The following is a 27,855-nucleotide window of genomic DNA, read 5'->3' as shown; positions in this document are numbered from 1 at the left end:
TTTTGAAAAATAAAAATATACTCCATTTATTCTAATTGAAATTAGGGTCATATATGACAGTAAAATTCAGACAAAAGAGCATTTCTTCAGTATTTCCAGTGATGGCTTCTGCAACACATCTGTATTGTCCCTAAAATGAGGAATAAGAAATACAAGTAAATAAAATGTTAGATGCCTCTATTTATAAGAATTTTGTCTTATTAGGAGGAAGCCATTTAAATTAAATTGGTTATCGTTATCTCAGTTTCCTAATGAGATGAAATTTTGTATGCCTTTTGAATCCAGTGAGCAGAAACCTATTTATTTCCCAACTATAAAGGGATATTATAAGGGGATATTTTTTCAACAGTTTTTTGAAACTAGTCTGTGAGATTTTCAAACATACAATATCCTTAGAAAAATAGGTAAGGATATGCATTTTAAATGACTATTTTAAAATAGTCACCCAAGGGTGCCTGGAGGGCTCAGTCTGTTAAGCTTCTGGGCCCCGCGTCAGGCTCTGGGCTGACAGTGCAGAGCCTGCTTGGCATTCTCTCTCTCTGTGTCTCTCTCACTCTCTCTCTCTCTCTCTCTGCCCCTCCCCCTCTCACACTTGCTTTCTCTCAAAAAATAAACTTTCAATAAATAAATAAATAAATAAATAAATAAATAAATAAATAAGATAGGTACCCAAAGTGAAACATATCCAAAATTTCTTTGCCAGGGATCTAATGCAAATATCTAAAATTACATCACTACTATTCATGGGGGCAGTTACTGAGTTATACATGGCGGTCATCCAGTGCTTTTACCCAAAGATATTCAACATATTAACTATGAGCATTTGCATTACTTTTAGCCATGGATGTTAGAGGAAGAAAATGAAGTGAAAAAGAGCTTTTTTGTGTGTTACTTTTCCATATTTCCATATTCTACAGAAAGAAGAAATAGCAAAACACCCCAAACTAAATAAAAGCAAAAACCAAAATCTTAAACACCTTAAGGCTGAATAGCTATTTTTGAAGTTGTGAATGGCTTGTTTCAAATTCTTAACACATCTGTTACTGCAAAAGATTAAGAAAGTACAAAATGACTTTTGAACAATACCTTAGAAAATCGTATTCCCCTGAAGGAGAAGTGTACTGTTGTATTCACAGTCTCTACAAACAAAATACAAAATACAAAAAATTATATTGGTCGTCATTGGGTGATTTTGTTTTAATATAGTATGGAGTGAACCTTTTATGCTGCTACTGGCAGCAGCAGTCCCAAGCGAATTGTAGAGAAGTAACTAACTTCCTACCCTGGCTATGGGTCTCCTATCACTTCCTTGCCACCCCAAGCATCTCTCAGTATCAGCCTATATTTCATCCCTTAGGGGATACAAAATTTTAAGGCCTACTTGTCTCAATAGTGAATGAATGAATAAGCCAGTGCTAATATGCTTCATCCCAAATTACATGTGTGCATATTTAATACTGCCACTCCTTCAACAGAGTAAAATAGATCTTTATAAAGGTGGAGGAGAGAGTTGGGAGGCAGCCAGGAAACCAAATCTCCTTCCAATCCCACCACTGAGAAGCCTAAGTAGTCACTGCTGAAATGCACAGCCATGGACCTGGCCCTGCAGAAGTTGTGGACAGAGTCAGAAGTGCAGGAAAAAACATACTCTACTCTCCCACTCAGAAACACCAAAGGAGTGAATTTACAGGGTAAGGATAGAAAAGTAGAAATGTTTTGAATCTCTAACAAAAGCAATAGTGGCCAAAAATATCTTTTAAAATTTTTTTTTTTTTAATGTTTTTTATTTATTTTTGGGACAGACAGAGACAGAGCATGAACGGGGGAGGGGCAGAGAGAGAGGGAGACACAGAATCGGAAACAGGCTCCAGGCTCCGAGCCATCAGCCCAGAGCCCGACGCGGGGCTCGAACTCACGGACCGCGAGATCGTGACCTGGCTGAAGTCGGACGCTTAACCGACTGCGCCACCCAGGCGCCCCATCTTTTAAAGTAATATAAATAGTCAAATGCAAACTATACCCATTCTTGTTCTCCTAACTAGCCAAAGAAAATCCTTAATAGCAAATGAACAGATTATGTCTATTTTCACAAAAAAACATCTATTTGCTTCTGGATGTGAGAAATAATCCCACTGCCCCAATCAAAGGAGGGACACGGAGACTTGGAGCACAGGGAAGCGAGGCTTTAATCAACATTCTTGAAAGGCGGGTATCTGATGGACAGGCACACTTGGGGCAGTTACAACAGACAATTTATCTCCTAGCATGCAAGTCCCTCCCCTGATTCCTCATTGGCTGAGGACTACAGAGGTTACAGCCTTGCCTGGAAGTTGCCTATACCCATGTAAGGCCAAAAAGTAGTCTGACTGGAACAAATGTATATTCCTTGAGGTAATTCAGAGACTTCAGTTCTTTGGCACATGGTCATTGCAAAGCCTGTGAAAAATAAGCCCAGGAAATGAAGAGAGGAAGAAGAACCAGGAAGTGAAATGTCTAAGGGTTTGGGACTCCATTGTATGATGGGGAGGGCTTTGTACATATTTCCAACAGGTTGTAAACCTACTGTTAACTAGAGAGCACAGCTTTTATTTGGCATTTCTGAAAATGAATCATCTCACTTCTCACAAGGGTATATCCTTATTAGGGGTGTTAGCACACTGAGATGTTATTTTTTGAGATTAGTAAAGTGATCATGTCTTCATGATATTCTAATTTTTCATTCAAGACCAATCCAATTCAAATGTAATAGTTCAACAAGTATTTATTGAAAGCTACTATATACCAGGGATTGAGGAGACAAGCGGCAAGAGTTAAAGTCTACTGGGGATATAGGCATGCAAAGAAGCCATTCCAATACAATGCAATGAAAATATGCAGTAAGGATTAAGGTAGTATAGCATTTTGGTAAGAGTGATAGTTCCAGATCTGAATCCCAGCTCTCCTACTTACTTGGAGTGTACCCTTGGGCAAGTCACTTAACTTCTCTGTGCTTCAGTAAAATGGCAATGGATAGTAACACCTACCTTTTAGGAGGATCATGAAGGCTATATGAGTTAATACATGTTAGTGCTCAACAATGCTTGGAATGTAGCACTCATTAAATGTTACTAACAGTAAAATCTTAGTTATTATAACATTAAATGTTATTCCTTCTCCTTTCTAGACCCTCTTTCCATGGCATCTTGTGAATAACAATGATGCCATTAATATTATCATTGATATGATAATGACTGTTATTCAAAAGATGCTGGTGGGAAGGGAATCTAGAAAAGAGAAGGAAGTGGGTTGAATTGTCATAAAGGATGGGAAGGAAGGACAAGAAGGATTTTCCAGGTGGCAGGAAAAAAAGGAGCAAAGGCAGGAAAGTGAAAATCAGTATGACTAATGCATACACCTGCAAGAGGCTCAGCGTTATTAAAGCAAAAGGGAAGCAGGAGTGCTAAGAACTACATCTTGTGCTAAGAAGTAAGCAAAAACGGGCTCAGGTTCCACATTTAAGAGAATGGAGGCAATGAAAGAACAGCCAAGAGTGTGAAATGATCAGATTTTATTTAGAAAGGTGGGTCACATGACCATATCACACATGAATTTAAGGGTGGCACTAAGAGTCAGGGAGACCAGTTAGAGGTCAGGAGGTGGTGACAGTAGTGAAGAGAAGAAGAGGTAAATGCCTTCCATGACCACCAGCTCAGGTGCCCTCCCCCATTATGATCTATCTCATTAGCCTGCTGCTCTCCTTGAGAGCACTTATCAGAAACTGAATCTTATTTCATTTTTGTCTTATTTCATGACTTAGTAATGATCTCGTTTACTAGTTCATGAGCTCCATGAGGACAGGGGCTTTGCTTTGGTCACTTCTGCATCTCCAACTGCTAGTACCTGGTCCCTGGGTACCTGGCTTCAGGAACAGCTATAAAATTTACAAAGCCCAGTGCAAAATGAAAATGGGGGCCTCTTATTCAAAAGGCAGGAGAGACATCCTATGAAAAGTACTGAAATATAAAGCTTTTTCTTTTCCTCTACAGTCTCTCTCTAGACTTGCCATGATATTTTTTGTTATTTAATCTCATTTGAAGTAAAACAAAATTTTAAATTATCATTCATCTTAAATTGCACAATGACAGGGTTTTTTTTTAATGTTTATTTACTTTTCAAGAGAGACTGTGAGTGGCTGAGGGGCAAAGAGACAGAGAGAGACACAGAATCCAAAGCAGGTTCCAGGCTCTGAGATGTCAGCACAGAGCCCGACGCAGGGCTCAAACTCACGGACCGTGAGATCACGACCTGAGCCAAAGTCAGACGTCCAACTGACTGAGCCACCCAGGCGTCCCTGCACAATGACAGTTTTAAATACAAATATCAGAGCTTTTAACTCTGAGGCAGAATCACTGAAATTACACAGTTTGTATTTGGTGGCTCATCCCCAGAAGGTGCTTCAAGCTGACCAGAGAAAACTAGCACAAGCTTGACGTCGGACATTTGAAAGAAGGAAGAGAAGATATGGCCAGGCATGGAATGATCCAAGGGAATGGTCTCTTGGCTCAGAGTGAAAGGTGAGTATAGAAGCTCAGGGACACCCAGGGGGCTGCTCCATGAGTGGGGCACTTATGCGAAGCGTGGGCCTGAGGGCTGCCTGATGGGGGCCTCCCTCCCCTGTGCTGCCAGGTGCCTCATGCCTCAGTTTGGGGCAAAGAAGACAAATTAGGCCTCTTTCCTTCCCAAAGGCCCACTGTCACATGAGTTACCTTCAAGCGTTTTGCAACTTCCATGTAATACCTCCAGGAGCTACCTGTTGGTGGGGAGGGAACCCACTGATGGTTGGAAAACCCATGCACCCATGGTCCTGCCAGTCCAGGTGGGGTGGGTCATGGCCACATTGCACTTCAGACACTGCAGGGCACCTGCACCTGATCCTGACCCTCCCTGCATACAGGCCCTCACCAGTGACAGAGGGCAGCAGGGGTCACTGGCTGTAGCTGGGAGGGGGTCCCAAGCAGGGTCCAGGGTGCCAGCAGAGGAGTGGGCAGCTGGGAGCCAAGAACCCATCTAGGGGAACTGCATGCATGCCCCACTGTCCCATCAGACTTCACTTATAAAACACACACTTAAAGATAAAATTAATAAGAATCTCAAGTCTATGATCAGAGAATATTAAACTCCAAATGTGAAGCCCTTCTAAGTACGAGGCCCTGGCTGTGAAGCCAATCCTGAAAACTTTGTGTGAGAGAGGAAGGTAAGGAGATGGATGAGACTTGAGAATTTGAGAAAGAAATCGAGTAACTCTGAGATTTCTATCTGAGGAGACTGCCCAAATGTTTACCAGGTCAGGTGGGAAGAAGGGGCACTAACCTCTTCTGTATAGCAGTCTTCTTCTTCAGTTGTTTTGTCTCTCTTAGAAAGCTCATAGTTTGCTCATAGATCCCATTCTATTCTTATGGGAAGTTAGCTTGAAGCTTCTGCCCACATTCAAGAAGCCAGGAGAGAATTAAGGCAGGGCCAGAGAAAAGGAAGACAGAGCCCCTGTTTAGGCCCCTCTCTACACTTCCCATGCAGCTCACTTGTGCTCCAGCACACTTTTCCTACCCACCATGTAGAATGTAGGACCCAAGCCTCAGATGGTGTTTTATTAGTTGAATCGTGTCCCTCAAAAAGATGTTGAAGTCCTAATCCCGAGTGCCTGTGAACATGGCCTTATTTGGAAATAGAGCCTTTGCAGATGGTCAAGATGAGGTGGTCTCTAATCTAATATGGCTGTGTCCTTATACAAAGGGGAAACTTAGACACAGAGACAGAAATGCATAGTGAGAAGACTGTGAAATGGCACAGGAAGAAGATGGCCATCTACAAGGCAGGAATCGCCTGGGGCCTTTAGAAGCTAGGAGAGAGGCCTGGAACAGATCCTTCCCTCACGCCCTCAGAGGGAGCAAAGCCCTGCCAATACTTTGATTTTGGACTTCTAGCTTCCAGACAATCAGATAATAAATATCAGTTGTTCTAAGCCATCCAGTTTTTGGTATTTTGTTACAGCCACTGAAGCAAAACCCTGGAAACAGGTCTAATGGATAATTAAGTTTAAGATGCCTTTGAAATAGCCACTTATTTATTTCCAAATGTGTTTTTAAAAAGAAACAAGGGGGGGGGCGCCTGGGTGGCGCAGTCGGTTAAGCGTCCGACTTCAGCCAGGTCACGATCTCGCGGTCCGTGAGTTTGAGCCCCGCGTCAGGCTCTGGGCTGATGGCTCGGAGCCTGGAGCCTGTTTCCGATTCTGTGTCTCCCTCTCTCTCTGCCCCTCCCCCGTTCATGCTCTGTGTCTCTCTGTCCCAAAAATAAATAAAAAACGTTGAAAAAAAAAAAATTAAAAAATAAAAAATAAAAAAAAATAAAAAGAAACAAGGGTGTGTGTGTGTGTGTGTGTGTGTGTGTGTGTAAGATGTGGTAATACTGTGGGTAGTTTTCATTTTATTTTTGCTTGCCTATATTTTCTAAATATCATATCCTAAAAATATATGACTTTTGTAACAAATACCAAAAGGAAAACTATTTTAAAAGTAGATATGTATGGTACTTACTAATTTGATTCCTAAATTTTCAAGGGTCTTGATAGCATCAATGCTTCTTAAATCAGAATGTCCTGAGCTCTGAGCCCATATACTCAGCTACCAGATGGACATGTTTACTTAAATGTTCCAAAATTACCTTGAGCTCAATATGCCTAAACCAGAACTCATTGCTTTCTCTTTAAAAATCTGCCCCTTCTGCACACATCATTTCAGATAATGGCACTTCCACTAATCCCAGTCACTGGCCCTCCACCAGCCCTTGATTTTACCTAAACTTTGCCTGCCACATCAAATCAGTCAGAATGTCCTGCCAGTTCTGTCTCCAGATATGCCCTCTTTCTTCACCTCCCCTCTGCTCCCAGGCCGCCATCTTTGTTCAGCCCTTGTGGTCTCTCACATAGCCTCCTGGCTACACTTCCTTCCGTCCCAGCTTCCTACCTCAGCCAACCCCCGCCTCCTTCCATATGGACACTAGTTATCTGCAAAACTGAAAATCTCAGTGGGTCATCCCTACCCACTGATGACAAGATGCAAGCCAATATCTTGTGTATGACTTACATGCTCGCTCCTGTCCCCTTTCCTAGGCTCATCTCCAGCAATTCCCTACAGCACATTCTGCTCCAGCTACAAAAAACTACTCTCCAAATAAAGCATATTCTTTCAGGGTTATATGTGTTTGCATATACTGTTTCTTCTCCAAGGAATGTCCTTCTTCCTCCTCTCTGATGTTCTCAGATTCAAGACTTTACTAAAATACTCTCTGAAACCTTATCTGATTTCTGTCATAGTAAATTGGTAACTATCTAGTTAAACTAGGAGCATATAATTCTATCAGCATTTATGACATTTTATTTTAATTTTTGTCCAGGATTGTCTTTCCCAGAAAGAGGGACCTTCTGAGGAAGGACCCTATCATTCAACTTTGGATCGCCGGAGCCTAAATCATGACTTGCTCAAATTAGGTTCAACAGATGTTTGTGGAAGGAAATGCAGGAGGGAAGGAAAAGCCAGCAGACTGGGTTGAGTCTGACACATTTTAGATCTCAAGAAAGTGAAACTTTGAAAACTCAGATAAAATGTCAACATAATCTATCAGAGATTAGGTGGGATTGTGAAACAGTTGCTTTTAAAAAAAGTAATCTGCCAAAAGGGTTTTTGTTTGTTTTTTGTTTTTTTCCCAAGAGAAAGCATGGTACACTGGAAGACTGGGTCTTAAGAGTCATGAGGCTACTCTGTTACTAGCTCTCCAAATGGTGAAGGACACGTTCCTGAACCACTGCAGGCATCAGTTCCCTCACTTGTAAAAATGACAGGACTGTAAAATCAGGAACAAAACGACTCCTAATACCCATACCAATATCTATTATTCGACAACTATAATTCTTGAATTCTTATTCTAAGTACTGCACTAACCTTTTTATATACATTTTCTAATTATAGCCTTAAAACCATGTACAATAGGTTTCACGATCCCCATTTTACAGATGTGGAAAATGAGGCTGATAGAGGCTAAATCACACACACAAGCTCACATTGCTGGTAGATGGAAAAGCTGGGACAGAGCCTCAGATCTTTCCAACTGTGAGCCCAGACATATAAGCAATGCCAACTCCATTATTTGCATATGGTTTGGGGGTGGCAGACAAGTCAGAGCTGTGGAGAGATGGTCAACTGGAAGACGTATCTTGAAGTTTCACTTGCATAGCAAAAAAACTAATGTACTTAGAAGCAATTTTCTTAGTGAATACTAGGAAACACAAGATCAAATTGATGTCGATGTTAGAGCCGGTATAAGCCTGTTATGAATTTTTATGCTACTCTCATTCCATTCATTCCCAGCCATTATTTTCCAGTTTTTGTCCCATCTATATCTAATTTATGCTATGTTGCTAAATTTAATATATTCATGTAAACTACCTCTTTTTTTTTTAAACAAGAGAGGGTACAAGTTAATGGTAATTAATTATATAAGAAAATATGCAACTGCAATAGCAATTTTTAAATGTTAATAAAACAATTGGGTTTTTTTTAAACCTAATAGTTGTTTTAAAACTTCTTTTTTTAAAAATGATAATGCCCACTATCAACAAGAGCTGAGATTAAACTACAGAGATTAAAATACATACATGTTGATGGTGACATAATGTATAAAAGGGTAGATTCCTTTAGAAAAGCGATTTGGCCTTATGTAAACAAAACCACAAATACAGCCAACCCAATTAAGCTTGGATATTTCCCTGGCAGTTATATGTAACCCCTGCAAACATATTCAAATCTAAAATATGAGAAAAATTATATACAAAGATATATCTATTACAATATTATTTATAATAGTAAAAATGTCAGAAGGAAAGTAATTAATTGTCCGATAGGAGAATGGTTAAATAAATCAAAGCATACCCACTAAGGGAGATGTTTCACTATGTAATGTTTATACTTCAATTTTTGAACCACATGAATTATCTAGTCAAAAAATTAAATACATTAATTTTTAAAAAGAAAATTATTGGGGCGCCTAGGTGGGTCAGTTGGTTAAGCGTCTGACTCTTGCTTTTGGCTCAAGTCATGATCCCAGGGTTGTGGGATAGAGCCCTGCATCAGGCTCTGTGATGAGTGCTGAGCATGGAGCCTGCTCGAGGTTCTTTCTCTCTCCCTCTGACCCTCTCTCTCTCTCCCCCGACTCTCTCTCTCAAACAAAAAATAAATAAAAAGAAAATTATTGGGGTGCCTGCCTGGCTCAGTCAGTAGAGCATGCAACTCTTGATCTTTGGGTTGTAAGTTCAAGCCCCACATTGGGTATAAAAATTACTTAAAAATAAAATCTTTAGGGGCGCCTGGGTGGCTCAGTCGGTTAAGCGGCTGACTTCGGCTCAGGTCATGATCTCTCCGTCCGTAAGTTCGAGCCCCGCGTCGGGATCTGTGCTGACAGCTCAGAGCCTGGAGCTAGTTTCAGATTCTGTGTCTCCCTCTCTCTGACCCTCCCCCATTCATGCTTTGTCTCTCTCTGTCTCAAAAATAAATAAACGTTAAAAAAATTTTTTTAATTAAAAAAAATAAAAATAATAAAAATAAAATCTTTAAATTAAAAAAAAGAAAAAGAAATGATTATGGTGTAGCATACTTATAAGTACATAAACAATGTACGTACATTGAAAACTCAGAAGGAAATACTCCAAAATGTCTTTGGAAATAAGATTCTCTGACTTTTTTTTACACTTTCCAATTTTTTGGTAATGTGACAGTATAATATTTATAAACATTTAAACTATTTAAAATACTAGTTTAAAAATTACTTGATTTACAGTAAGTGACCTTTAAGGTCCTGAACTCTGAAATTTTCTAATTCTGTGAATATTATCAGGGCAGAAAAAAGCAGGGGAAGATATTGAGGAAACCACTGTAAAAAAAAAAAAATCGAGTGAGTTTCTTTTCTTTTTGTTAATAAAATTCTTAAAAAGTACTTTTTTTTCTTTCCCTGCTGATTCCACCAAGCCTGTTCCCTTGGCTGTGGTTTAGTGAGTTTCTATAAAAAATAGTAAGTGTAATGTTTAGAAAAAGGGATCCATAACCAAGGATAAATGTACAATATTAATCTGAACAAGGTAAAAATTTTAGTATACCTTTTAACAGACTCAAATTAGTACCATCTTAATAATAATTCAGTAACATAATTACAAAATATTGTTTAAGCTGCTAAAGTAAAAATCTTTGGATAAAAAAAATGATTAGAAAAGGAATTTCACATTTTCAGTGCATTTAACATTCAGAACATTCTCACAAACTATTATGTTCTATTCTGAAAGTAATGTGAATCGAATGCTTACCTCCCTTCAGAGCTCTGCAAAAAGAATAAACATCATCAGATCCCCGGCAAATAACTTCTTTGCGCACTGGCAAATCCATGGAGTTTATGGATAAATAGAGATTGAAATATAACTTTTTAATATCTCTTCCTTAAAAAGAAAAACAAATCTCATTAGTCCCTCAAATAATAGATTCTTTTATAAATAATAATTAACATGTGTTGTACACTTAAAATATGTCTTTTACTTTTCCTACATTATTTCATGTAATCACGACAACTTGCTACGTGGGTATTGTTATCCTTGGGTTACAGATGAGAACACTGAAGCTCAGAGAGGGTAATTAATAGACTGTAATCCAACAGAATACTTCACAGTGAAAATTATGTGCACTAGTCCTAAAAATAGAGGAACCTATGTGTTTGAGAAACTATCAGGTGGGTATATAAAATTTCCAGTTCTAGTTCCAGTTCTGCTAGGAAGTTCAAGAAAAAAGAAAGGGAAAGGAAAGGAAATGAGGATAATCAACTCATTCCCATATTTTAGGAGTTTTTTTTTAATGTTATTTAGAGAGAGAAAGCATGTGTGGGGGAGCAGCAGAGAAAGAAGGAGAGAGAGAATCCCAAGCAGTCTCCATGCTGTCAGTGCAAAACCTGATGTGGGGTTCAATCTCATGAAACTTGAGATCATGACCTGAACCAAAATTAAGAGTTGGAGGGGCTTCTGGGTGGCTCAGTCAGTTGAGCATCTGACTCTTGACTTTGGCTCAGGTGATGATCTCATGGTTTCCTGAGTTCGAGCCCCGAGTTGGGGTCTGCACTGACAGTGGAGAGCCTGCTTGGCATCCTCTCTCTCCTTCTCTCTCTCTGCCCCTCCCCATTCACACTCTCTTTCTCTCTCAAAAAAAAAAAAAAAAAGAAAGAAAAGAGTTGGACTCTTAACAAATTGAGCCACGCAGGCACCCCTTAGGAGTTTTGATGAAAGACTTCTTGGAGAATAAAACTGAACCTTTTGATTAGAAATTATATGTATGAGTTATCTTATTATTCTTTCATGGTTTACCTTTTACCATTTAACATGGAAAATTCCAGTAAACACTGCATTTTGCTCACCTCTTCTAAGTTATTCAGTTAGCCCAACTGGAAAATATGTACAATCTTTTTTATGATAAAAACAATTATTGTGGGCTCCTGGCTGGCTCAATCAGTAGAATATGTGACTCTTGATTTCAGGGTGATAAGGTCAAGCCCCATGTTGGATGTAAAGATTACTTTTAAAAAATTTATTATAACCACTACCTCATTGAAAATATTTTCCTAATAAAGTCACCATGACTCATTGTAGCCATAATCAAAAGAAAATTTTTCCATCTTTAACCTGAACTTGGTGTGCTTAACAGAAATGCCAGCTCCTTCCTCAAAACTCCTTCCTTTGGCATTGGTGCTACCATTTTCTCCCAGTTGTCTTCCAACCTCTCTGACTCCTTCTCCTCATTGACTTCTCTTTCTTAGGGCTGTATCCTCAGCTCTCAATTTTCGCTTTGCACACTCTCCTTGGCTTTAAGTACCACATAAGGTGATAATTCCCAAATCATCATCTTTAGTTTCAACTTTTCTTCTAAACACCTGTCCCACATATGCATTCAATATCTGTCTTCAAGTGTTGTCCGTTATCTCACCCAACAGATCCAAAAATTGATTTCCTCACCTTCACCACCATATAGGCACTAGAATCCCCAACTCCAGTAAATCTCACTAGCCCACTTTTTATCCCCATCGGCAGTCTCTTAATGCAGGCCCTCATCACTCTGAGCCTAAAGTACCACCAACTTCCTAATTTGTCTCCACTTCTCTACTTGTAGGGTAAACTGTGGAAAAGAACATCATAGGGTCTGTTCCAAACAGTGGTTCTATGGTCCACTCCATGAACTATGTCTGGCACCACTCCAAAAGCAGGGATGTGTGTAGAAGTTGAAGAGGTGTCTTCACAGGGAATTCCTTGAGACATGGGTATATGGCAGTACTGCAGTGCTACCAGTGGTGATGCAGGACAATGAAACTTTTTAAATTTCTGCATGGAACACAGCATGATGCCAGTCTTCAGTGACTCCAAGAAAGGAAGTGCTGCTTTGACATCTCAGCAGTTTACATCTTGAGAAGCTTTTTGCCCTTGGACATCACTGTGGTCATGTTGGACACATGAACAATGGTCAAAGTGAGGTACTACTTGTATGGATCAGTAGGCCAGGGATACCAATGTGGGTATCAGAGTGAGACAAGAAACATGTATAACAAAGAGAACTGTTTTTGAGTTCAGCTAAGACAACTCCAAGAACTTTCAGATATAACTTTGAAGGATGCTTAAAGTCCAGCTTTATTTTTTTACTAATCAGTTAATAGCATATAAATAATTCACCAGAAAAGCTATAAAGCCTCAAAATAAATAATTTCCATCCCTAACCTATTTTTGGTTCAAGTTATTATAAATTTTATTGAATTGAAGTAGCTATAGGCCCATAAAAATAAGGTTGATTTCTATGAATATGGCCCCAAACTTTACACAGACATTCTAATACATTCTAGGAAAACTCAGGTCATAATTGTAAAGCATTATAAAAAATATGACTAAGTAATCAATGAAACCAGGAATTGATTCTTTGAAAAGTTTACAAAATTGATAAACTTTAGTCAGACAATTTAAAAAAAAAAAAAAAAGAGGAGGGACTCAAATAAATAAAGTCGGAAATGGAAGAGGAGAAACAACAACCAACACCATAGAAATGCAAAGGATTATAAGAGAATATTATGAAAAATTATATGCCAACAAATTAGACAACCTAGAGGGATGGATAAATTCTTAGAAACATACAACCTTCCAAAGCTGAATCAGAGAGAAACAGAAAATTTGAACAGACCAATTATCAGCAATTAAATTGAATCAGTAATCAAAAAACTCCCAACAACAAAAGTCTAGGACCAGATGGCTTCACAGGTGAATGCCACCAAACATTTAAGAAAAGTTATTACCTATTCTTCTCAAACTGTTCCAGAAAATAGAAGAGGAAGGAAAACTTCCAAATTCATTCTATGAGGCCAGTACTACTCCAATACCAAACCAGATAAAAACACTACAAATAAAGAGAGAACTACAGGCCAGTATTTCTGATGAACATAGATACAAAAATCCTTAACAAAATATTAGCAAACCAAATCTAGCAATACATTAAAAAACCATTCACCAGGATCAAGTGGGATTTATTCCAGGTATGCAAGAGTGGTTCAATATTCATAAATCAACCAACATGATACATCACATTAACAAGAGAAAGGATAAAAACTGTACGACCATTTCAACCGATGCAGAAAAAGCATTTGACAAAGTACAACATTCAAAAACTCAACAAAATAGGCTTAGAGGGAACATACCTCAACATAATAAAGGCTCTATGTGAAAAACGCATGGCTAAGACCATATTCAATAGGCAAAAACTGAGAGCTTTTCTTCTAAGATCAGGAACAAGACAAAGATGTTTACTCTTACCATTTTATGCAACATACTACTAGAAGTCCTAGACATAGCAATCAGACAACAAAAAGAAACAAAAGGCATCCAGATTGGTAAGAAAGAGGTAAAACTTTTACTATTTTCAGATAACATGATACTATATAAAGAAAACCCTACAAATTCCACCAAAAAAATTCTAGAACTGATAAATGAGTTCAGTAAAGTTGCAAAATACAAAATTAATATACAGAAATATACTGCATTTCTATACACTAATAATAAAATAACAAAAAGAGAAATTAGGAAAACAATCCCATTTACAATTATACCAAAAAAAAAAATAATAAAATACCTAGGAATAAGCTTAACCAAGGAGGTGAAAGACCTATACTCTGAAAACTATTAAACATTGATGAAAGAAATTGAAGATGACACAAACAAATGGAAAAATATTCCAATGCTCATGGACTAGGTGAACAAATATTGTTAAAATGTCTATACTACCCAAAGCAATCTACAGATTTAATGCAATCCCTATCAAAATACTAACAGTGTTTTTTATAGAACTAGAACAAATAATCCTAAAATTTGTATGGAACTACAAAAGATTCCAAATAGCCAAAGTCCTCTTAAAAAAGAAGAACAAAGCTAGATGTACCACAATTCTAGATTTCAAGATATACCACAAAGCTATAATAATTAAAAGAGTATGGTAGTGGCACAAAAATAGACACATAGATCAATGGAACAAAATACAGAACCCAGAAATAAACCCACAGTTTCATGGTCCATTAACCTATGACAAAGGAGGCAAGAATATACAATGGGGAGAAGACAGTCTCTTCAACAAATCGTTTTGGGAAAACTGGACAGCCACATTCAAAAGAATGAAACTGGACCACTTTCTTACACTACATACAAAACTAAATTCTAAGTGGATTAAATACCTAAATATAAGACCTGAACCCATAAGATTCCTGGAAAAAAATAAGCAGTAATCTCTTTAATATCGGCCATAGAAACATTTTTCTAGATATGTCTACTTTGACAAGGAAAACAGAAGCAAAATTAAACTATTGGGACTACACCAAAATAAAAAGCTTTTGCATGGCAAAGGAAACCATCAACAAAACAAAAAGACAACCTACTGAATGGGAGAAGATGTTTGCAAATGATATATTCAATGAGGGATTAATATCCAAAAAATATAAAGAACATATACACCAACACCAAAAAATATAAATAATCCAATTTTTAAAATATGACCAATTCTTTTGTTACTGAATTAACATAATGTCATATAAATGTTATATTTAGTGAACAATTAAGGTATTTGTGGTGGCCACAGAGGTAAGGTACTCAAATCTCCCTTCCAAAGAACCTACTGGGAGAAGGGTAGTTGGCAGACAGCCTTCAGCTGCTACACTTTCAGATCTATCTCAGAAGTCATCCAGAAGCCAAACTCCTATAATGCTCCTATCATGACCAAAGCTGCTCCTATAATGACCAAACTCCACAAGGACACTAGAGCCAAACTACCCCTATCTGTCTCAGGATACCTGTGATGTGACAGCAATCTTTTCTCTAAGGCTCCCCAGTTACCTGGCTCAGAATATCTCAGGGATGCATTTTGGTCTCATGACCGTCTTACCAGATACTCCTTCCTTTCCTCTCTCATTTCAAAGGTATCAGACCTGCATCTCAATCTGAATTTGCTCCTTGCCTACTCTGGCTTCCTCTTCACTTTATTTTTCACATCATTTCCCCTAAGAAATCTCTTGTATGTCTAATTCCTTTTTGGTATCTGCTTTCCAGAGAACACTAAGTGACTCTGTATTGTATTATTACTTCAGCCTGGAAGGATACAATCTGCTTCCTGTATGTAAGGGCAAGACGTTCAATTGAAAATGAGGGCATTTGTTATGTAAATAATCACTTCTGCCAAATGTGGGCAGAGGGGGGTGGTAGATAAAGCACACCACACAAAGCAGTAAACAAAACCTGAGAAAAGAGGAAGAAATTATAGAACATCAGCCAGGCAAAAACTTAGATTATTTCTTTCGCCCATGGCCAAGAAAGTGGAGTGAACAGAATTGATTATTCTTTCTTCTGTGCTACCACTAAGCTTTAATGCTATCATTTCACTTACCGTACCATATTATCTACAGATCTCTCTCTCCCATTGCACTGATTCTTGAGGGTCAAGAGAAAGTCTTATTTACCAATGAATTCACAATACTTATCACACTACTTAAAATATACTGTGCATTTCTAAATATTTTTTAATGAATACATGAATGCAGAAACAAAGTTTCAAAATACAGGTTAAACGATTAGATTCAGGAAAAATAAAACACAAGTTTATCATGTATTATTTCTGGATTCTCAGCAATCTTTTGTCTTGTAAACTGAGAACTAAAATCAGGGGAGAAATGTTTAAGTTTATTTATGTGAAAGCATTTTTTTAAAGTGTAAGCTCCAAATATAGGTTAGGATGTAAATGATGGCAATGATGAAAACAACAATGATAATGATGATAATTAGAACTGAAGTTTCCTGGGATCCTAGGGCTTACAGGGAACAGAGCTGACTAGCAGGAGAGGAAGCAAATTTTGTGTTTTCACAAACACTCAAATCCATCCTGATACTATCACCATCACCCAACTTAGTTTTTACTAAACTGATGACAAACAAAATCATAGAGAGGAAAAACAAGACACAACACAAAACAAAACAAAAAATATTGCCTTCTTTTATCCCATCATCATCATAGCTTTTTCTAGAAAGATCATCTTCATATGCTTAAAAAAAAAGTTGTGGCCTACTCATATACAGACCTTTCACTAGTGAAAACCCAACTTTACTCATGAGCTGTATAGTTAATGGTTGACAAAGGATATACCTATTACATTATTCGAAGTCTCTCGTTATTTCCATTTTTACCTCTGTGTCATTATGTAATCCCCTCCCCCATGAGTGTGAGCTAGTCTAGTGGCTTGCTTCTAACAAATAGTATACAGCAAAGGCCATAGAGTGATACTTCCATGATTAGGCTACATAAGATTGTGACTTCTATCTTGTTAGCTGACTGTCCCTCTTGCTGGCTTTGATGAAGCAAGAAGCCATATTGAAAAGGCCCATATGGCAAGGAACTAAGTGTTGTCCAATAGCCAGACAGGAGCTGAATACTGCCAACAACCACATGAGCTTAGAAGTGGATTCTTTTATACTTGAGCATTCAGAAGAAACTGCAGTCCTCGCTGACACCTTAACTGAAACCTTGTGGGAGATCCTGAAGCAGACACAACTAAGTCGTGCCTACACTACTGACACACAGAGCCTGCAAGATAATAGATGTGTACTGTTGTAAGCCACTAAAATTGTGGTAATTTGTTACATGGAAATAGAAAATAAATACATGTACATTTGGAACACAATCATTTATCATTAATACTTATTGAACGCTTTTCATTGAAGTACAAAAACAAAACATTGGACTTACTTGGAATGAAGGAAAGATGCACGTATCCCCGGCTTCCCTTCATTGACATACAGGGTTTAATAGCTATTGAGATAGGGACTTTCATGTTATCTAAATGGAAGAATAAAGATAATGTCAATAAATTATTATAAATCATTTGCAGTAAGTAGAGTATTCTGAATATCATTCCCCAAAAGATGCCATTAAAATTGTATAATGAGAAAAATTGAAGGCAGTTAAAAACACCTCTCTCCCTGAGGGAATGACATCAGCAAGATGGCAGAGTAAGAAGTCCAAGACCCTCCTTCCCCTCATAAACATACCAATTCAACAACAACTCATGGACAAATTCCCTTTGAGAGAAGTCAGAAACTAATTGAAAGTTTTCTGTATCCCAGGAGAATGTGAAATCAGACTCACCAGAGTCAGCAGAAGACCTCCTTTTATCAGAAACCCTGCACCTGGCACAGCACCATCAGGAAAAGATCCCCTATCCTCCAGCTTCACTCAGGAGGCAAGAGGTTGGTTCCCGTATCCAAGTTTCCTCCAAGGTGGATACCCAAGGACTAACAAATTAGAAAGTCTGAACAGACCTAGAACTGGTATGGAGATTGAGGAGTAATCAAAAATTTTCCAACAAAGAAGAGCCTAAGACCAGATAGTTTCACAGGGAAATGCTAACATTTTTTTTAAGTTTATTTATTTTGAGAGAAAGAGAGAGAGAGAGAGTACAAGCAAGTAGGGGAGGGACAGAGAGAGGGAGAGAGAGAATCCCAAGCAGTCTCTACACTGGCAACATAGAGCCCAATGGAGGGCTCAAAATCACAAACAGTGAGATCATGACCTGAGGTGAAACCAAAAGTCAGATGCTTAACTGACGGAACCACCTAAGCACCCCTCTAACATGTAAATAAGAATTAATACCAATCCTCAAACTCTTCCAAAAAAATGAAAGAGACCATTTCCAAACTTATTTTATGAAGCCAGTGTTACTCTGATACTAAATCAAAGACACCACAAGAAAACAATGGACCAATATCTCTAACTAATATGGATACAAAAATTCTCAACAAACTACCAGCAAACTAAATTCAACAACAAATTAAAAGGATCATACACCATGACCAAGTGGGATTCAATCTTGGATGCAAGGATGTTTCAACATATGAAAATCAATTAATGCAATATACCACATTAATAGAATGAAGGATAAAAATCACATGATTATCTCGACAGATGCAGAAAATGAATTTGACAAAATTCAACACACTTTTGTAATAAAAACTCTCAACAAACTAGGATTAGAGGAAATGGCTTCAGCATAATAAAGGCCATACATGAAAAGCCCATAACTAACATTATACTCAGTAGTGAAAAATTGGAAGTTTTCTTCTAAGATCAGAAACAAAGCAAGGACACCCACTCTTAACATAGCACCAGAAGACCTAGTCAGATCAATTAGACAAGAAAAAAAAAAAAATGAAAAGCATGCAAATCAGAAAGGAAGAAGTAAAATTTTCCTTGCATGCAGACATGATTCCTTTTTTTTTTTTTTAAGATTTTATTTTTAAGTAATCTCTACACCCAATATGGGGCTCAAACCCACAACCCCGAGGTCAAGAGTCACCTGCTCCACTAATTGAGCCAGCCAGGCACCCCAAGACATGATTTCATATATAGAAAATCCTAAAGACTCCATTAAAAAACTGTTAGAACTAATCAACAAATTCAGGAAAATTTCAGGATTCAAAATAAATGTACAAAAATCAGTTGCATTTCTATATACTAACAATGAGCTACCTGAACAGAAATTAAGAAAACAATCCCATTTACAATAGCACAAAAAAGGAATAAATACTTGGCATTAAACAAAGGAGGGGAAAGACTTGTATACTGAAAACAAAACACTGGTGAAAGAAATTAAGCAAGCACAAACAAATGGAAAGACATCCTGTGTTCACTGATTAGAAGAATGAATATTCTTTCTTTTTTAAAAAAATATTTTATTTTTAAGGAATCTCTACACCTAATGTGGGGCTTGAACATACAAGCCCAAGATCAAGAGTCATAATGTCTACCAACTGAGCAGCCAGATGCCCTAGAAGAATTAATATTCTTAAAATGTCCATATTACTCAAAGAAATCTACAGATTCAATGCATTCCCAATCAAAATCTCAATGGCATTATTTTACAGAAAAAAAAAACTCTAAAATTCATATTGAACTACAAAAACCACAAATAGTCAAATTAATCTTGAGAAAGAGGAACAAATCTGGAGGCATCACACTTCCTGATTTCAAACTATATTATAAAGCTACAATAATAAAAACAGTATGGTACTAGCATAAACACAGACATAGAGACCAATGGAACTAAACAGAGTGCCCAGAAGTAAATTCATGCATATATTGTCAACTGATCTTTGACAGGGTGCCAAAAATGCACAATAGGGAAGGGATGGTCCTTTGAAGAAATAGTGTTGAGAAAGCTGGATTTCTACATGCAAAAGAATGAAATTGGGGGTGCCTGGGTGGCTCAGTCGGTTAAGCCTCTGACTTCAGCTCAGGACATGATCTCGTGGTTCGTGAGTTCAAGTCCCACATCAGACTCTGTGCTGACAGCTCACTCTCTGTTTCTCAAAAAATAAATGTAAAATAATTTTTAATAAAAAATGGAATTAGAACCTTATAATACACTGTACACAAAAATCAGCACAAAATGGACTAAAGACTTAAACATAAAATTCAAAATTATAAAAACCCTAGAAGAAAACAGAGGGAAAGTTTCAAGATATCAGTATTGACAATGATTTTATAAATATGACACCAAAAGTACTGGCAGCAAAAACATAAGTAAACAAATAGAACAATATCAAACAAAAAAGCTTCTGCACAGCAAACAATCAACAAAGTGAAAAGGCAACCTATGGAATTGGAGAATATATTTGCAAACCACATAGCTGATAAGGGGTTAATGTCCAAAACATATAATTATAATAATTCAATTATAAAAAAATTAGTAACCTGATTTAAAAATCGGCTGAAGACTTGAGCAGACATTTCTCCAAAGAAGACATGCAAATGGCCAACAGGCATATGAAAAAATGTTCAATATCATAAAGTATCAGCGTAATGCAAACCAAAATCACAATGAGATATCACCTCACACTTGTAAGGAGAGCCATTTTTTTTAAATTTTTTTAAGTCATGTTTATTTTTGAGAGGCAGAGAAAGACAGAGTGTGAGTATTTCCAATGAAGGTTCCCACATGTCTGAAATTGTCTGATTATGATGACAAGATGTCATCATATTCAATACAATCAGACAAATGTTTAGAGAGCCCCTGTGGGTGCTCAGTATGGGGCTAGGCATCAGAGCAGGTGGGCAGGGGGCTCAGGTGTTAGAGAGTGGAGAACAGAGATATAAGGCTTAGTCTTAACATAAGGAAGTCTATGATTTTTCTGGGAAGACAAGACCAACTTACAAAAAATAATTAGATGTAAGAATCAAAAGATTGTATAACACTGTATGGCATGTGATTTTATTATTTACAAGGGTTTGGGAACTACTGGACAATAGCTTCATTATTTTAGAGTTACCATGTATGTGATCAAGTTCTATATTTGGTTTATTACAGAAAGTGGTAACCAGTTTCAACAAATGCACAGAACAAGAGGCTCCAATTTACCTGCAGCCATAAAGGCCAGCATTGCTAATCCATCATAGCACTTTTTCCTTCTGAGTACTGCCTCAGAATCTTTCTTAACCCATCATTCCAGGCAATGGCAGCTGGCACAGAAAATAAAACCAATGCCACTCTGAGTGCTGGCATTAAGTATTTTTAGAGGTCTAGGGAGGAAATGTTGGCCGGAGTTGAACCATCATAGCACTTAATTTTACCTCTTCAATGGAATTTCCAGTACATAAGTATGCAGTCCCTTTTGACAGGAATGCCCTTGTCATCATCAGTCAAGACATTCTTTCTCCTCCTTCAAAATGTATTCAAATATCATCAACACTGTTAAGCCTTCCCGGACTCCCCCACACCTCCTTACTCCCACAGTCACAAACACACAATCATTCATAGTATTTGGCCATCTTTCAATGGTCATTTGTAGATCTTTACTACAATTATTCATTTATATATCTATCTTCTTCATAAAAACAGCATCAGCCTTCAGGACAGGAAGAAGGTCTCATTTGTTTTTCATGTCTCTGGCACAGAGCACAGTGCCGAGCACATGGCAAATGAGAAATGTGCACTTACTTACTTTTGCTTGGCCTATTATGTGACAAATATCTCTCTAGGCACCAAAGAAACAACAACGAACAAGAAGTCATGGGCCCTGCTATTGAGAAATGTATATGTCAAGGGGCACTTGGGTTGATTAAGGGCACTTAATCAGTTGATTAAGTATCTGACTCTTGATTTCAGCTCAGGTCATGATCTCACAGTTCATGAGTTTAAACCCTGCCTCAGGCTCTGCGCTGACAGTGTGGAGCCTGCCTGGAATTCTTTCTCTCTCCCTCTCTCTCTCTCTCTCTCTCAAAAATAAACATTTACAAAATAAAAAATTAAAAGAGAAATGTATATGCCAATAAAAAAATCAAATAGGGTCATGGGATAAAGAGTGTGTGTGGTGGAAACGGAGGAGTGGGGACTAGGGATGATGGAGTTACTTCAACTACGTTACTCAGGGAGTGACAGGAAGGAACCAGGCCTGTGGAAACTGGAGAAACAGTGTTTTAATCAGAAGGATTTCTAGTTAGTTCAGACTAACTAGAGAGGTGAAATGACTTTGGCATGTCAATAACAACAACAAAAACATACACATACAGATACACACAGACCATAATATGAGGTACATGGAATAGGCAAATTCACAGAGACAGAAAGCAGAGTGGAAGTTACCAGGAACTAGAGGGAGGGAGAAATAGGGAATTAGTGTTTAATAGGTACAGAGTTTCTCTTAGGGATTATGAAAATTCTGTTAATGGGATAGAGGTAAGGATTACGCAACATTGTGAATGTCCTTAATACCACTGAATTGTACACTTGAAAATGGTTTAAGGGGTAACTCTTACGTTTGCTATGTTGGTAATATAAACAATAATGATAATAAAAGCCAGTGTGAATGAAAGTTATGAAACAGGGTGGGTGGGAATCATAGGGATGAGACAAGTAGGCAGGGGCAATCTTAAGGGGTCTTGGAGGTCTTGCTATAAAGTTGGGATTTCACTCTAATTGCAGTGGAAATCCACTGGAAATTTTTAAACAAGGAGAGTAACATTGTCTGACTTATTTACATTTTCAGAAGACCTCTCTGGCCCCTGTGCCAAGAACAAATTACATAAGAGCAAGAATTGAAGTGAAGAGAGAAGAATCTGAGAGGTTGCTACAAAGGCCAAAGGAGAGACAGGGGTGTGAGTGGTAAGCAGAGGATAGTCATAAGTAGTTGGCTTTAGAATATATTCTGGAGATAATGAAAATGTGAACCACCAATAATAAATTGAATGTGGAAGATAAGGAAAAGAGATAATTTTTTTTAATTTTTTTTTGTACATTTATTTATTTTTTGAGAGACATGGAGACACAGAGCACAAGTTGGGGAGGGGCAGAGAGAAAAGGAGATACAGAATCCGAAGCAGGCTCCAGGCTCTGAGCTGCCAGCCCAGAACCCGACGCGGGGCTCAAACTCACACACTGTGAGATCATGACCTAAGCCAAAGTCAGATGCTTAGCCGACTGAGCCACCCAGGCGCCCCAGTAAAAGAGATAATTAAAAGGTACCCCTGGTTTGGGGCATAAGGAATTAGGTGAATGATAAGATGGGAAATATAGGAATAAACAGGCTTAGTTCAGCATAAGTCAAGAGTTATAGGGGCGCCTGGGTGGCGCAGTCGGTTAAGCGTCCGACTTCAGCCAGGTCACGATCTCGCGGTCCGTGAGTTCGAGCCCCGCATCAGGCTCTGGGCTGATGGCTCGGAGCCTGGAGCCTGTTTCCGATTCTGTGTCTCCCTCTCTCTCTGCCCCTCCCCCATTCATGCTCTGTCTCTGTCTGTCCCAAAAATAAATAAAAAACATTAAAAAAAAAAATTAAAAAAAAAAAAAGAGTTATAGCTCCAAATGGCTATTGGACTTACCAGTGGCCATGCTCAGTTTACAGAATGAATGAATGAATCCTCAGGTCATGTATTCATGACTACACTGTAGTTATTCATCCTACTACACATAAGACAAAAGCCAGAAGTTCCTTGAGATACCAGCCATAGCTTACCTAACTTTTGCATTTTCAGTGCTCCTTAGCATAACTAAACTTAATGCCTGTTAAATAAAGCTTGTTAAACTGCATTAAATTCAGCTGACTTGACTAGGCTCTGTAGGGCACATAGGGCTTTGGATGGACCACAAAATGACTGCATGAAACAGAAAGATGAATACAGATATTTCAAGTTACAGAACAGCAAAAGTACAACTAAAGGCCAGAGAAGAGGCTGGCCTGCTCAGAGTGGGGTATCATGCAACATACCAAGATATACCTGTTTAGCTGGAAGGGCCATGCTACAAGCACACGCCCAATCAGTCAGTAGGTCCTGTCAGCTCCACCTTCCGAATCCTTGCAGAATCTTCTCATCACCTCCACCACTATTCCTTTGGTCTGAGTCACCATTATCTCTCTCATCAGGGTTATTGCGCAACAGCCTCCCAACACATGTTCCCCCACCCTCACCCCCTTATAGGTTATTGTCAACACAGCTGCCAGACCAAGGTTTGCTTGCAGTAAAAGATAATCTGGCCCCTGACCTGCAAAGCCCTCACCTCCTCTCCATTTCCCTCTATGACCACATCTTCCACTGCCTTCCCTCTCACTCACCCATCACAGCCACACTGACCTCCCTGCTATCCTTCCAACACACCAGACATGTCCCCACCTCAGGACCTTTGTGTGTGCCCTGTGCTCTACCTCTTCCCCTAGATATCTGCATGGCTCATTCCCTCAACTATTCCAGGCCCTTGCTAAATGTTACCTTCCCAGGGAGACCTTCCTTGGCCATTCTACTTTATAATGCAATACCCTTCTCCATCTGTGCACCCTGTCTCTTCCCCTGCTCTATTTTTCTTACACAGCAACTGCCACCATCTGACATGCTGAATATTTTACTGATAAAAACTCCATGAGAGCAGGGACTTTTGTTTTTGTTGTTCGCTGCTATATAATATCCTCAATGTTCAGAACAGACATGCTAGATGCTCAGTAAATAATTGTTTACTTCAATAATCCATTAATTCTTGGGTTTCTGGACTACCTATAGCTAAGTAAGTAAGTAAGTAAGTAGGTAAATAAATAAATAAATAAATAAAATGAAGGCTAGAACTGAATCAGAGTCTGATGACTTCAGTTACAAGGGGGCATGTGTCCAGGGTCTTTTAGACTGACTTGCACACCCACATCTTCTACCTTTTCCAAAGTTGAGGAACATACAGCTAATTCTTGCCATTTCTGTAGGTTTTTAGCTGAGCCCCCTTCCCCACCACCAAATTCATATGTGGAAATTCTAATGTGACTGTTGGGAGATAGGGTCTTTAAAGAGAAGATTAAGTTAAAAAGAACCTGTTAGGGTGGGCTCTACTCCAGTATGATTGGTGTCCTTATAAGAAGAGGAGATTTAGACACATAGAGAATGTCACCAGGCTTGAATGCACACAGGGAAAAGACCATATAAAGACACCGCAAGATGGCAGCCATACACAAGCCAAGGAGAAAAGCCTCAGAACGAAACAAAACTGATGACTCTTGATCTTAGACTTCCACACCCAGAACTGTGAGAAGTAAAGTTCTGTGAAGTCATCCAGTCTTTGGTGTTTTGTTACGGCAGCCCTAGCAAACTAATACACTGTAAATATCCCATAGCTTCACCAAATGGAAATCATCCTCACAGAAAGACTAAATAGGGTGTTGTTTTTGTTACCAACAGCCTCACAGGAATACCTACAGGAATCAGTGCTTCCTGTACATGCATTTTGGGCTCAGCCAGGACAGATTCTCTGAGGTAGGGAAGAAAATGACATGGCAGTGGGCATAGCACTGCTGTAGCTGTGTACCCTGCTTGCTCCCCTCAGTCCCTACATCAGCGAGGCAGCAGGAAAGGACCACAGGATTTCTCAGCATTAGACAGAAAGACACAAAATCCTCCCTCAAAAATCAAATCAAAAGACAAATCGTATTTTTGTTACTAAAAGATTAAAAGCTGAATAATTGGGCTACCTGAGTGGCTCAGTCAGTTAAACGACCAACTCTTGATTTCAACTCAGGTCATGATCTCAGGGTTTGTGAGATCCAGCCCTGCATCAGGCTCTGTGCTGACAAGCTAACAGTGTGGAACCTGCTTGAGATTCTCTCTCTCTTCCTCTGCCCCTCCCCAGCTTGTGTGTACTCTCTCTCTGTCTAAAAAAAGAAAGAAAGAAAAAAAAAACTGAAGAATGATAATAAGTATAAAATAAATAAGGACACATGAAACATGGCACAGAGGTAACATAATTGGGGTGCCAGCCTGGCTCAGTTGGTGGAGCCATGAGACTCTTGACTCAGGGTTGTAAGTTCAAGCCCCATATTTGGTATAGAGATTACTTAAAAATAAAATCTCAAAAAAAAAAAAAAAAAAGAAGAAGAAGGTGACATAATCAATGTATGGTACACAGAAGTCAAAGGAGAGGAGAGAGTTGGCCGCAGAGTTCACTGGGAGGGCTTCCTGAAGGGGGAAACTGATCTTCTATGATGGAGAAATTTCAGAGATAAACTGAAAGGGAATTCAGTATAATCCACACATGGAAAAAAGCCACAAGTGTAAAAGATTGGTCACACAGCTAAATTGTGTTCTCACACCTGGCAATTACTCTAATGCCCTGGAAGTAACTTTATATTAGCATTTGTCAGAGTGTGTTTTCCAGGACAGTCAATACACTCAAAAAATACAATAAAACAGAAAATCTGGGGATAAAATAGGTTTTTTTTTTAATTACGGAACTTTGCAGAACTCAGAGTACGTTTGCAAATCTCCCCCAAATGATTAAACCACCAATCCTTTTTCCCAATAGAATCTCAAAGAGCTAGCATTTGTGGAAGGTATCAAACCTTCCCGATATAACTAATAGGTAGAAAAGGGCAGCCAACCCATGATAAGCAAAGCAATAGAAAGTACCAAACCAAAACAGCAGTCAAGCCCTGATGCTGTGTATTCAGTCTGGCAGACATTTGTGAAGAAATAGGGAGGAAAAACAAAAAAACAGTGATACAGCTAGTTAATAGCATTAGGGTATGGCTGATTTTTTAAGTACTCAGTACTGTTGTTTCTATATGGCTATGTGCTAAAACTTTAACCTACAACAATCCTTGTAAAACAGCTTTAAAATCACTTTCACTTTGGGGAGCCTGGGTGGCTCAGTCGGTTGAGCATCCGACTTCAGCTCAGGTCATGATCTCACAGTTCATGTTTTTGAGCCCTGAGTCAGGCCCTGCACTGATAGCTCAGAGCCTGGAGCCTGCTTCAGATTCTGTGTCTCCTTTTCTCTCCCTGCCCCTCCCCCACTCACTCTGTGTCTCCTCTCAAAAATAAATAAAAACATTAAAAAAAATTTTTTTAATCACTTTCATTTTACCGATAAAAAAGCTGGGACACAGAGAGGCTAAGTATTTTTTGCTGAAGGTCACACAGCTTGTAACTGACGGAACCAGGCTAACATCCACTTAGGGAGGTAATTCCAAGACCCCTCAAAAGTCACAGCCTGAAACACTTAAAAAGCACCGGTTACATGCCCACTGCTTTGCTGAAGAAAAAAAAAATCACATACCAGAGCAATAATCAATTCCAAAAGGCAGCTAGGATGATTCTACCTTCTCAAGAAGAACCAGTAAGTATGGGTCTGAGGCAAAAACTCAGCAAAGAATTCTGCCAAAACTGGGAAGAATCTGAAACTGGGATCACAGTGGAGAGAGCTGACCACAGGGAACAACAGAAGCACTCAGAGGTCAAGTTCAACACAGTTTAGAGACTTGGGAAGTCTGTGAAAAATGAAGAAAATCCACACGGACGGTCACCTGCCATCACATTTGCTGCCAGCAGCAGCAGCTGGAACACACGGTCATTTCCTGTGTTCCCGCGACAGCAAAGTGACGTTCGTTCCTGTAAAAACTCACCCTTGAAGCACTTGTTGCTGTTTTACTTACCACAGTGGGAATACCAAACACTGGAATCAGAAGAGTTGCAGATCCACTGTAGCTCCCCAGGTTCAGTGAATGTGGAAGAAAACAGAGTAGAAAAAAGTATAAATGGAAACATGATTCAATATCCCCAAAACTTTAAAAACGCAAGGAGAATCAGTAAGTAATCATCAGACTCTTTCCTTTCAGTAAGCAGAAAAGACTTAACTTAGTCATTGGTCACATGATTTCTGAGCTTCTGTCCAACTATTTCCTCTTTTGTGTGTCTGTATTTAGTATTTGAGTAC

The 27,855-nt window shown here is 38.7% G+C and overlaps 1 protein-coding gene across 1 annotated transcript; it reads right to left on the bottom strand.

Moving 5' to 3' along the window:
* LY96 (lymphocyte antigen 96) lies at window positions 1-27,834 on the bottom strand. Its single transcript, XM_058699873.1, has 5 exons — window positions 27,575-27,834; window positions 17,370-17,459; window positions 10,385-10,513; window positions 1,087-1,139; window positions 1-130 (listed from the first exon to the last, which is right to left on the bottom strand). The coding sequence occupies exons 1-5, from the start codon at window positions 27,684-27,686 to the stop codon at window positions 32-34; spliced, it is 483 nt and encodes a 160-aa protein (XP_058555856.1). The 5' UTR covers window positions 27,687-27,834; the 3' UTR covers window positions 1-31.
* Between the last annotated feature and the right edge of the window lie 21 nt (window positions 27,835-27,855).

Source organism: Neofelis nebulosa, chromosome 14 (genome assembly GCF_028018385.1).
Source record: "Neofelis nebulosa isolate mNeoNeb1 chromosome 14, mNeoNeb1.pri, whole genome shotgun sequence".
Taxonomy (NCBI): Eukaryota; Metazoa; Chordata; class Mammalia; order Carnivora; family Felidae; genus Neofelis; species Neofelis nebulosa.
This window is presented reverse-complemented; position numbering and strand designations above follow the sequence as displayed.

Coding starts and splice junctions, on each gene's coding strand:
- LY96 (XM_058699873.1), bottom strand. CDS start 27,686: ATGTTTCCATTTATACTTTTTTCTACTCTGTTTTCTTCCACATTCACT. Junction 17,460..27,574: donor TGTTTGGTATTCCCACTGTG/GTAAGTAAAACA, acceptor TCTTCCATTTAG/ATAACATGAAAGTCCCTATC. Junction 10,514..17,369: donor GCATCTTTCCTTCATTCCAA/GTAAGTCCAATG, acceptor TTTCTTTTTAAG/GAAGAGATATTAAAAAGTTA.